The sequence below is a fragment of the Moschus berezovskii genome, chromosome 24, assembly GCF_049115385.1.
Source record: "Moschus berezovskii isolate FMDL1 chromosome 24, NW_MosBer_1.0, whole genome shotgun sequence".
Lineage (NCBI taxonomy): Eukaryota > Metazoa > Chordata > Mammalia > Artiodactyla > Moschidae > Moschus > Moschus berezovskii.
This window is the reverse complement of record NC_142483.1, coordinates 6,422,568-6,434,987: the sequence shown is the minus strand read 5'-3', so window position 1 is coordinate 6,434,987 and position 12,420 is coordinate 6,422,568. Positions and strand designations below refer to the sequence as shown.

The 12,420-nt window shown below is 51.3% G+C and overlaps 1 protein-coding gene across 3 annotated transcripts in view; it reads left to right on the top strand.

Annotated features, from left to right (window-relative positions):
• ZDHHC3 (zDHHC palmitoyltransferase 3) overlaps positions 1 to 10,756 on the top strand; it is a 57,574-nt gene extending 46,818 nt beyond the window's left edge. For all 3 annotated transcript variants that reach the window (XM_055413603.2, XM_055413604.2, XM_088831839.1), the window contains one exon: positions 8,329 to 10,756. In XM_055413603.2, coding sequence (XP_055269578.2) covers positions 8,329 to 8,592 — 264 coding nt within the window. In that variant the 3' untranslated portion in view covers positions 8,593 to 10,756. The remainder of the gene's footprint in view (positions 1 to 8,328) is intronic.
• The last annotated feature ends 1,664 nt before the right edge of the window (positions 10,757 to 12,420 follow it).

The window sequence follows — 12,420 nt, the reverse complement described above, 5'->3', positions numbered from 1 at the left end:
AGGATTTGCCTGCCAGTGCAGGAGATGCAAGAGACACAAATTTTATCTCTGGGTCGGGAAGATCCCCTGGAGAAGGAAATGGCAACCCACTTCAGTATTCTTGCCAGAAAAATTCCATGGACAGAGGAGCCTGGTGGGCTACAGCCCATGGGTTTGCAAAGAGCTGGACACAATTGAGCGGCTAAACAAGTCTACTTTCCCAAACCCCATCCTCTCATTCAATTAAAAAAAAAATCATTGATGACTTGAGCCTTGCGATTATACTAGCAAAGCAGAGTGAGCCCCAGGGATCCCTCATCTGTGCCGGTGGGAGCTGAGGATGCTGATCCAAGGAATTATGAACAATGTTGCAGAATAGCTGATCCATGGAATTATGAACAATGTTGCCAGGATAGTGTTTGCAAAAGCCTTTAGGATGAAGACACACGTTCTGACATGGACATAAAAGATGCTCTGAATTTCTGCAGCTGAGGTCCTGTGGTGATGGGTCCTTGGGCCCTCTGTCTTTGCTTCCGGTCTGGCTCAACTCCTTCCTTCCTGTGACCTTAAGCAGTAGTTTGCTTATGCCTCTGCTCATCTGTAAAATCCTGGAGATGATCTAACTCACAAGGTTGCTCTGAGGATTCAGAGAGAGGAATGGATGTGGATGTTAGGATGGTGTCTGGCATGTTGTGTGGCTCTCGAAAAGGTCAGCTCTGGTGAAGCTGTGCTTTTCAGATCCTGTGCACTATTGTTCATGTGCGAGATCAGTCTGTTGGTTTGCAACAGCATTTTTTAAACAAATAAAAAATAATGCCTTACACCTTGTAAAAGACGTATTTTCGTGAAACTTTGCGGGGGGGTGGTGTGTGTGTGGTAGGCTGCAACAGAATAGTATTCCCTATTGTTTAGTCGCTGAGTCGTCACAACTCTTTGTGACCCCATGGACCATAGCCCGCCAGGCTCTGTGGGATTTCCCAGGCAAGAATACTGGAGTGGGTTGCCATTTCCTACTCCAGAGAATCTTCCCAACCCAGGAGTCCAGCTTGTGTCTCCCTGCATCGGCAGGCAGATTCTTCACCACTGAGCCACCACAGAAGCCCATTTCCTATTGCGGGTTGCACTAGAAACATGTGAAACCATCAATGAGGAGAGAGTTTTTCGGCTGTCTCCAAGGAGGGCACATTTGCGTGGGCTGCAGCAACTCTGACTATGTCTGAGTTGCAGGGACCTCCTGCTCTCCCTCTGTGGGCTTCAGGCAAGTTCTTGCAGAGCATGCTCCTGGTCTCCATCTCCTGGGGAGCCATAGTCCTGGTTCATTCACTCTGGGGCATTGGTCAGCTGGTTTATAGATCACTGCTCATGTGGCACCCAAGCTGATCAGGCCCAAAAGGCCGAAGTCACACACTGCCCGCTAGAAACGCTGGTTTAGGCAGTTGTCCCCTTACCAGGAATCAGCCAAGCATTCCTGTTTGCTTGAGCGGGAAGTGGGTATCGCTGCTGCTTCCACAACCCTCCAGCTTAAGAACTCTGCCTCCAGGACACCTTGAAATCCACACACAACTCAAAAGTGAGCCCTACCAGGAAAAAGAAACCCCACTGGCTCCTTCTGAACCTGATGGTCCAGATCTTCAACCTTTCTCTTTTTTTAAATCTTTTTGTTTGTTTACTTATTTGGCCATCATGTGGCATGTGGGATCTTAGTTCCCCACCAGGGATCAAACCCATGCCTCCTGCAGTGAAAGCACAGTCTTAACCACTGGACCGCCAGGGAAGCCTCCCTTTGCCTTTCTTTTGCATCAGATTCATTTGGAGTATTTTCTCTTCTTCAGACAGACACTCCTGGATGTTTGTCCACTTCACTTCTGAGGAAGTTCGTCTGATGGGCAGGCCAGGCTCTGTCTGGAACATTTTTCCAAGCTTGCTGAGGAGGTTGAGTATCATTCTGTGGGCTCTCTTTATTTTTAAGCTTGTTTATTTACTCTTTGGCCACACTGGGTCTTCACTGTTGTGCACAGGCTGTCTCTAGTTGTGGAGAGGTGGGGCTACTCTTCGTTGTGGGCTCTAGACACATGGGCTCAGTAGTTGTGGCGCATGGCCCATGACGTGGGATCTTCCCGGAGCAGGGGTTGAAACTGTCCCCTTCATTGGCAGGCAGATCCTTAACCACTGGGCCACCAGGGAAGTCCCCCTCTTTTTATTTCTAATTAAATTTTATTGAAGTCTGGTATTATATGTTAAAATGTAGTGATTCAAAAATTTTAAAGGTTATTCTCCATTTATAGTTATTACAAAATACTGGCTATATTCCCTGTGTTGTATAATATATCCTTATTTTATATACAGTATTTTGTACCTCTTAATAACTTACCCCTTCATGGATAACCACTAATTTGCCCTCTGTAGCTATGAGTCTGTCTCTTTTTTTGTTATATTCACTAGCTTGGGTGTTGTTTTTTTTTAAGATTCCCCATAGAGGTGATATCATATGTTATTTTTCTTTCTCTGACTTATTTGACTTAGTGAATTCAGTTATTTCAACTTAGAGTCCATCCATGTTGTTGCAAAAGGAAAACATTCTTTTATGGCTGAGAAGTATTCCATTGTGTATATACACACACACCACTATTTCTTTATCCATTCGTCAGTTGTAGGCACTTAGGTTGCTTCCATGTCTTGGCTGTCGTAAATAGTGCTACTGTGAATATTGCAGTGTCTTTTGAAATCAGGGCTTTTGTTTCTTTCAGATATATCCCCAGGAGTGGAATTGCTGGGTCATATGGTAGTTCTATTTTTAGTTTTTTTAAGAAACCTCCATACTGTTTTCCACGGTGATTGCACTAACTTACATTCCCGCCCACAGCGCACAAGTGCTCCTGTCTCTCCTTGTCCTTGCTAACACTTATTTGCATTGTTTTTGACGATAGTCACTCTTACAGGTGAGAGGTGACATCTCCTTGTTGGGGATTTTTTGGGGCTGTGTCCGGTCTTACTTGGGGCACATAGGATCTTTGCTGTGGCATGAAGGCTTCTCTCTGGTTGTCACATGCAAGCTCCAGAGCATGCGGCATCAGTAATTGCAGCACTTAGTTGCTCTGAGGCATGTGGGATTTTAGTTCCCTGACCAGGGATCAAACCTGCATCCCTTGCATTGGAAGGCAGATTCTTAACCACTGAACCACCAGGGAAGTTGCTCACTGGTTTTGACTTGCATTTCCTTGATGATTAATGACGTTGAGAATCTTTTCACATGCCTATTGGCCATCTGCATGTTCTCTTTGGGGAACTGTTCAAGTCTTCTGCCAATTTTTTAAGCAGGTTGTTTGTTTTTGACGTTGAGTTGTAAGAGCTGTTCATATATTTTTAATATTAACCCTTTTTTGGTCATATCATTTACAAATAGTTTCTCCCATTCTGTAGGCTGTCTTCATTTTGTCAGTGGTTTTCTTTGGTGTGCAAAAGCTTTTAAATTTAATTAGATCTTACTTGTTTATTTTTGCTTTTATATCCTTTGTTCTAGGAGACAGATCCAGAAAATATTACTACAGTGTGTATCAAAGACTATTCTATGTTTTCCTCTAGGAGTTTTATGGTTTCTGGTCTTACATTTAGCTCTTTGAGTTTGTTTTTGTATATGGTGTTAGAGAATGTTCTAATTTCATTCTTTTACAGATGACTGTTCAGTTTTTCTAGCACCACTTATTGAAGAGACTGTCTTTTCTCCACTGTATATTCTTGCCTCCTTTGTTAGATTAATTTACCAAAAATGTGTGGGTTTTATTTCTGGGCTCTGTATTCTGTTCCACTGATTTGTTTTTATGCTAGTTCCATACTGTTTTGATTACTATAGCTTTGTAGTATAGTCTGAAGTCAAGAGGCCTGATTCCTCCATCTCTTATTCTCAAGATTGCTTTGGCTATTCAGGGTCTTTTGTATTCCCATATAAATTAAAAAATTTTTTGTTCTAGTTCTGTGAAAAATGCCATTGGTATTTTGATAGGAATTTCATTGAATCCACAGATTGCCTTGCATAGTATGGTCATTTTAACAATATTAATTCTTCTAATATGAGAACATGGTATTTCTTTCCATCTGTTTGTGTTATTCTGTGGGCTCTTTTGCTTTATTTTCCTCTCCAGCTTTTCCCTGCCTTTGAGTGAAGATTTGCCGTACGACTGAAAATGCAGAGGGCACACCAGTTCCCATCCTGGTTCTGAAGCACAACCAGCAGGACTAGCTTCGGCCACTGTTACAGCCTCTCAGCTCCTGTGTCTTCTCTGTCAACTGTCAGTACTAACACCCACCTCCTCTCAGGGGGTTGTTAGGATCCACAGTGATAGCTTTGAGTGAGCCCAGTCAGTGCAGACCCACCATTCTGGCATTTCTGGATGTCCCCTCTGTAGCCTGGCCAGCCACATAGCCACGCTCCAACCCTTCCTCTCTCAATAGGCTGCAAGTGCTCACTCAGGAAGGAATGCAGGATCCCCAGAGCAAGTCCTTCAGCTGGCCGTCACTGATCTTGCTAAGGAAGGAGGCCTGGCAAGGGATCAGATTGTGAATATCATAGCCTCGTGTGCCCCAGACCCACATGAGCCTCCCTCAAGAGTTGTGTCTACATGGTCCATTTCCTGACACAGCTTTCTCGTTCTCATTATAAAAGTCACACCTGTTCATTGGTGAAAACTTGAAACAGAAATACATCTAAAATCTCATTCCCAAATCCCAGATCCCACGATGATGTCACATGCAACTTTGCTTTCTTTCCTTGTCACCACATGGACAAGAATTTCCACTGTGTGTAAACCTGTATTGATGCCACTTGTTTAGAATTTTTATTGAAGCATAGTTGATTTAAGGTGTTGCATTAATTTCCCTGTACAGCAGGGTGATTCAGTTATATCAATATATATGTATATTCTTTTTCACACTCTTCTCCATTATGGTTTATCACAGGAAAGTGAATACAGCTCCCTCTGCTGTATAGTGATTGGAGAAGGCAATGGCAAGCCACTCCAGTACTCTTGCCTAGAAAATCCCATGGATGGATGAGCCTCGTAGGCTGCAGTCCATGGGGTCGCTACGAGTCAGACACGACTGAGCGACTTCACTTTTTACTTTCACGCATTGGAGAAGGAAATGGCACACTCCAGTGTTCTTGCCTGGAGAATCCCAGGGACAGGAGAGCCTGGTGGACTGCCGTCTATGGGGTCACACAGAGTCGGACACAACTGAAGTGACTTAGCAGCAGCAGCAGCAGCAGCAGCTGTATAGTGGGCCCTTGTTTATCCCTTCTACATATAATAGCTAGCATCCAGTAATCCCAAAGTCCCGTTCCCTCACTCGCCTTTCCTTTCCCTTGGCAACCCCAAGTGTCCTCTGTATCTGTGAGTCTGCTTCTGTTTTGTAGATACACTCATTTGTATTGTATTTTAGATTCCATATGTAAGTGATACCATATAGTATTTGCCATCCTATGACTTACTTCCCTTCAGTATGATAATCTCTAGGTCCGTGCATGTGGTTGCAAATAGCAGCATTTCATTCTTTTTTATGGCTGAGTAAGAGTCCATTGTGTGTGTGTGTGTGTGTGTACATATATACACACACCACATCTTCTTTATCCATTCATCTGTTGATGGACCTTTAGGTTGTTTCCATGTCTTGGCTATTGTAAACAGTGCTTCTCTAAACATAGGGGTGCATGTATGTTTTCAAATTATAGTTTTGTCTGGGTATATGTCCAGAAGTGGGATTGCTGGGTCATATGGCAACTCTCCACCCCACTCCAGTACTCTTGCCTGGAAAATCCCATGAACGGAGGAGCCTGGTAGACTGCAGTCCATGGGGTCGCGAAGAGTCGGACACGACTGAGCGACTTCACTTTCACTTTTCACTTTCATGCATTGGAGAAGGAAATGGCAACCCACTCCAGTGTTCTTGCCTGGAGAATCCCAGGGACGGGGGAGCCTGGTGGGGTGCCGTCTGTGGGGTCGCACAGAGTCAGACACGACTGAAGTGACTTAGCAGCAGCAGCAGCATGGCAACTCTTTTTAGTTTTTTGAGGAACCTCCATACTACACCAACAGTGTAGGGGGGTTCCCTTTTCTCCACGCTCTCTACAACATTTATTATTTGTAGGCTTTTTGATGATGGTCATTCTGGCCCATGTGAGGTGGCACCTCATTCTAGTTTTGAGTTGCATTTCTCCAATAATTGGCAATAATGATCATCTTCTCATGTGCCTATTGGCTACCTGCATATCTTCTTTGGAGAAATGTCTGTTTAGGCCTTCTGTCCATTTCTCAATTGCATTGTTTGTTTTTTTTGTCGTTGATTTGTATGAGTGAGCTGTTTGTATATTTTGGAAATTGAGCCCTGTTGCTGCCACTTTTATTAACTGCATTAGTGTTCTGCTTATAGAAAAACATATAGAAAATTTACTTAGCCATCATTATTGGAATTTTGGTCGCTTCTGAGTTCTCATTATTGTAAATCTGCATTCAAGACTATATTGCCTAAATCATGGTGTCTCAGATTTTTTTTTACCTTTTTCACTTCAGTTCAGTCACTTTCAGTTCAGTTCAGTTCAGTCGCTCAGTCGTGTCCGACTCTGGGACCCCATGAATCACAGCACGCCAGGCCTCCCTGTCCATCACCAACTCCCGGAGTTCACTCAAACTCATGTCCATCCAGTCGGTGCTGCCATCCTGCCATCTCATTCTCTGTCATCCCCTTCTCCTTCCGCCCCCAATCCCTCCCAGCATCAGAGTCTTTTCCAGTGAGTCAACTGGTCGCATGAGCTTTACTGAGATATAATTTCAGATTTAATCAAGAAAATGGTAAAAATAGTACAAAGAGCTCCCATATGCCTTTCAGTCAGCCTTTCCAAATGTAAACATTTTATAAAACCGTAATACAAATAGAGAAACTTGAAAGTTTATTGATAGAAGACCGTTAACTGATACCATTAACTAGAAGAGTGCTGGAGAGGAAGTGCCTCAGGCACAGCCCGAGCTCAGTCAGGGCGTGTGTGTAACTCTGTCCTGCACAACAGAGAGGACTGGGCGGGTTGGTAAGGACCTTACCTGGAAGAGAAAATCTGGCACTGGGTACTCGGAGGTCCTTCCGAGGTGGAAAGCACAGTCCGTGGGCAGGACGGGTGCCTGACCTTTGCCCCTGGCAGAATCCCCTGGGCTTCGGAAGAGATGGAGCCGGCAGCAACCCGGTGGGGGTAGAGGGCGTTGTGGGTCTGGCCTGGCTGCGCCTTTAACTCCTGTGGCTTCTACCCCATCCCCAACACCCTCTCTGTGGCCTGGCGCGCCGACACCCAGAGGCAGGTGAGTGGGCAGCTCGGCAGAGGCCTCAGGGCGCGTCCACCACAGGTGCAGGCCCGAGGCCGGCCCTCGCCCGCCCGGAGCGGGCCCGCGTGCCCTCCGGCTGCCCGTTGCCTGTGGCGCTCGCTGTGTACGCGGCTGCCTCCTCCCCTCACCTGTCCCGTGTCCCCTGCGCTCCCCTTAACCCCAGCGTCCCGCTTCAGGCCGGTTTCCCTGTGCCTGCTGTTGGAGCGGGGAGTGGCCCAGGATTCTCGGGGAGGGGTCATCTTTCCAGGTGGTCTCAGATGGGGGGGCCCAGCTCACGCCTACAGAGGCCTGAGGGGTTACCCCTCGGTCGTTTGCCACCCGGAAGCCTGGTCGCTGTGCAGCAGCCATCTTGAGTAAAGGGCGGGCAGGGGTAGGAAAAGCAGGCCTGTGCTGCTCGGCGCCCCGCCCCGCCCTCTGAGGAGACCCCCCCTCCGCACCCCTCCCTACTCTCTGGTGAGACCCCCCCCTCCGCACCCCTCCCTACTCTCTGAGGAGCCCCCCCTCCGCACCCCTCCCTACTCTCTGAGGAGCCCCCCCTCCGCACCCCTCCCTACTCTCTGAGGAGACCCCCCCTCCGCACCCCTCCCTACTCTCTGAGGAGCCCCCCCTCCGCACCCCTCCCTACTCTCTGAGGAGACCCCCCCTCCGCACCCCTCCCTACTCTCTGGTGAGACCCCCCCCTCCGCACCCCTCCCTACTCTCTGAGGAGCGCCCCCCACGCCCATCCCCACCCCGCCCTCTGATGAGCACCCCCCCCCCCGCCCTCTGAGGAGACCCCCGCTCCGCACCCCTCCCTACTCTCTGAGGAGCCCCCCCTCCGCACCCCTCCCTACTCTCTGAGGAGACCCCCGCTCCGCACCCCTCCCTACTCTCTGAGGAGCCCCGCCCCGCCCCGCCCCCTGAGGAGCCCCCAGCCCTGGGCCTCGGCGCTCTGCTGTGCCGGTCCAAGCCAAGCGCGCTGACCCTCTGTATCCCATTCTCCCCGCAGGGCATCGAGCGCCTCCAGAGAAAGAAGCAGCGCAGGGAACGCAGGGGCAGCTGGAAGTCGGTCAAAGAGACCTTCGGCGGGGACTTGTCCCTGAACTGGTTCAACCCCTTTTCCGGCCCGCGTCACCCAAAGCCGCTCAGCGACAGGGACTGGGTGCGACAGGTGTCCTCGGTGTCGGACACGGAGAACACGGAGACTACGACGACGGAGGAGCCGTCGGAGGAGCCGAAGGACGAGGACTTCGCGGAGGTGGTCGACGAGTGAGGCTGCGGGGCGCGGCCGGGGCGCCTGGGCACCCCGCGCGCTCCCCTCACGCTCCTGACCTGCGACCCCCTCCCTCTCCCCACGCCGGGCCAGGCCAGGCGGTCGGGTGGACGCGGCGCGACGGAGGCGGACGAGAGACCTGCTCTGAGCTCCCGGCGTGAGGGACTGTCAGGAACCACCTCCGAGGCTGGGCGCGCTTCTCAGCCGGCAGGGCCTCACCCAGCAAAGGAAGCTCCGAACAGGGCAGCCCAGGGGCAGAAAAGAACTCGCCTTTGTCCTTTCTTGGGGTGTCTGTCTTCTCTTGAGAAGGTTGGGGCCCAGGCTCCTGGCTTTTGGGAACTAAGGCTGTGAGGCGGTGACGGAAGGACAGAGCAGGGCTGGCCTTGGGAACCTGGGGAGGACCCCAGCATCAGCAGAGATGGGCTTGGTAGGCGGCAAGGATCCTGGCCCCTTCCCAGAAAGGGCTACCCTCCCAACCCCCATGCCTGCCTTACTAGGAGACAGCTGTGGCGGCCTTGTACCTCCGGGGCTCCAGCTTGGTTTGAGAGAGGACCCCCGCACATGTGGGAAGTGCACGGTTGGGCACCAGCCTAAGTTGTGACAGCAGCACCCAAACTGAGCTCACAATCCACAGACACCAGAAGCCTCAGCCCGCTCCACGGTGTCCTGTCCCGGGGCTAAGAATCTGTCCACTCCTGGTGGAGGGGCAGAGGGACAACCTACAGAGAGCTCCTGGAACTCCGACCTCCCCTGTAAGAACTGCATTTAACTGTCCCTCCTGAAGAGAGTCTAACCACCCACATGGGCAGAACTCACCTGAAAATCTGGCCTGAGAGTCTTAGGCCTGTTCTCCCAAGAAAGTATCCGTTCTTGGGGTGTCTCTCTCAAACCATGGATGGTGGCCAGGACCTGCCGATCGAGAAGCAGGACGGCCCCCCGTCACACTCACAGACCTCCCACACTACCAGGCTGAGCCGGGACCCTGCTCATCCCCTGTGAAGGCTGAAGTGATCATTCCTGAAGGCCTGAGCAGGGTGTCCTGGGTTCACAATCCCTGTTCTCATAGCAGCTGAAGCAGCGTCTTTCACAGAGTCCAGCAGAGCATTGGTGCCCCTTGGTGATTGTGGGTAAGAAAGGAGGGCCAAGCAGTGGAGTAGTTCTGGGAGGGCGCCCTTGGGCATTCCGTAAAGGTGGCGATTGTCAGAGAGACACTGCCGTCCACCCCCAGTGACCCGCCAGGCTCTGGGCTTTCTTGCAGAGGGGCCGCTTCTTTCATCATGCCAGCTCTAATGATGTCTCACAAGAGGCTGACAGCAGGACTCCGGCATTGATGGAGCAGTTAGCAGGGCATGGGGCCTTCCACTCCCAGGCCATAGGCCTCTTTTCTGGGTCCATATCAGCTTTAATATTTATTAATGGCCACATAAGGGACCCTGGGGAGCTCTGAAGCCTGTTAACTCACCATCTTCGCAGGGTGTGGCTATGGAGGCCTGCTAGTTTTTATCCTTACCCAAAAAAGCATCCAAGGCGCAAGCTTGATGGACTGTATACCCAAGAGACTCCACGCTGGGGAAGGAAAGCCATCCCAACACCCCTGGAGTCCCCAGGAGGCAGTGTTAGAAGAAGGGGAGAGGGGTCATTTGTCACTGTTTGCGGACAGCTTCCGGGATCTCTGCTGAGTCCAAGCCTGAGGTTAAAGGCATGAGGTGAACCACAGGGCCCCTGAGAAATGTCCTTGCATGACAGGTTTGAAACTGGTCTTCCTCTGGCCGTCATGGCCTGAAAGCAGAGGTACCCACCAGGCCCAAAGCCACTACTGCTTTCAGATTGGTGGGTGCGGAGGCCTTTCACCCCCACAGAGTGGGACCCAGCCCCGACCCCTCTCCTCGCTGAGCCCATCTCCCTCCACACTAGACACATCAGACCGTGTCCCAGAGGGGCACCCGGGCCGTGTGGGAATCACCTGCCCAACCCTGAGCCTCGTGGCCTCGCACCAGCAACCACAGTGGCCTTCTCTCCATGGTGGCTGTTACCAGTGTGATATTTTGCTGAATCCCAAATTGACCACCAGGCGACTGATGTCAGAACAAGCTGAGGGCTGCAGGGAGGGAGGCCAAGCACAAGCCACCACCTCTTTGAATAAAAAGCTCTCTGGTCCACCTCAGCTGCCAGAGTCTCGTGTCTTCATGGAACTCCCAGTCTAGACCCCCAGGCTGCGTCCTGCCTCTCAGGTCACCTTGAGGACATCTCTAAGCCTCTTCTCTCCCATGTGTGGCCCAGGAGACAAGTGAACACAGCTATACCCTTGTCTTGGGATTTTCTCCTCGTGGTATTTCCAGCAGGAAGAAAACTGACCTTTCATGCACCAAGCATGGATGGAGCATCTGCTGTGGATATTTGGGCCAAGAGTGCCCAGAACTGAAGGTCCTTGATTCTAGAGCCCAGGCCTTCACCTCTGAATTTCCTGCAATTTTCACATAAAATATCTCTCATTCAGCCCACACGGTGCTACATGGTGCCTCTGCCAGAGTGTGTCCAGGTGGGGTTACGGCCTTAGAGGGAGGAGCAGGAGTCCCCAACAGGTTCCAGAACAAAGAAGCCCGACCCCAGAGAGAGACAGTCCTTGACCTGGGAAGTTCGGAGGATCAGACGGCTTTTCCCACATGGTCCCAGCATAAGACACTAAGAAGCTTGTTCACAGAGGAAAGTGACCCGGAGGACCACATGGTCATCTCAGAGGCATCAGAGTTTAGTTAAACGTGCACTGATCATCTGAGCAAGTCTCTGGAGGGCAGCACCCGGAGGAGAGCTGCAGGTAACACAAGGACTTTGTGTTGGCACAAGGAGGTGCCTCCTTCTGGGATGACCAACCTCCCAGGAAGGGTCAGACCCCTGCCTGAGGGAAGGGGGTTCTCCCTCCCAGGCTGGGCCACCTCCCTGTGGCCGAGAGCCTGTCGGCAGGCCGAGACCATCTCTCTCCTGTGGGCCCCTGTGCTCCTGCCCACAGCTCTGCTTCCAGGCCAGCCATACGGGGCCACTAGCACCAGTGAGATGAGGTGGGGGCCTAGGCGGGAGCCTTCATGGGGGCGCCCTTTGGGATTCTTCTTTACCCCAAAGGTCAGGATGGGTCACCCTTCTTTAACCCCCTTCTTTTCCTGGAGCTGGTTTAAGTCAGGGCCCTTCTGGCTGGCAGGCCTGCTTTTGCACCTTGAGGTGGAGGCCCACAGGGTCACTGTTCTGTCCTGTTCAGTCACTCAGTCGTGTCCGACTCTTTGCGACCCTATGGACTGTAGCCTACCAGGCTTCTCCATTCATGGGATTCTCCAGGCAAGAATACTGGAGTGGGTTACCATTTCCTTCTCCAGGGGATCTTCCCGACCCAGGGATCGAACCTGGGTCTCCCGCATTGGAGGCAGACACGTTAACCTCTGAGCCACCAGGGAAGCTGGGGGTCGAGGAATGAATGGGAGGTACAGGGCAATAAATTTTAACCTCCTTGACCATGAGAGGGAGGAACTGAAGCCACAGGATCAGCAAATTCCCTGACCGGTCTAGGGCCACGTCCAAGGTGGTTCACAAGGGCAGGCCTTCCTGAAAAGGGAAGCTGGGGTCTGGGGGCATCGGGGGACACAGGGCTGACCCTGCTCAGCTGGGCAGGGGCCTGGGATGGGCCTGCTGGTGTGAGGAGCAGGGGTGCGGAGGGGGATGTTTTGGGCGTTAAGAGTGAGATTGAAGTTTCTGGATGAGAACAAGGTGAAGAGCCTGTGGCTTCCTTGGAGAAGGTTCAGAGGCTGTTTGGTGGGAACAGGTAGGCAGGCTCCCGCACCA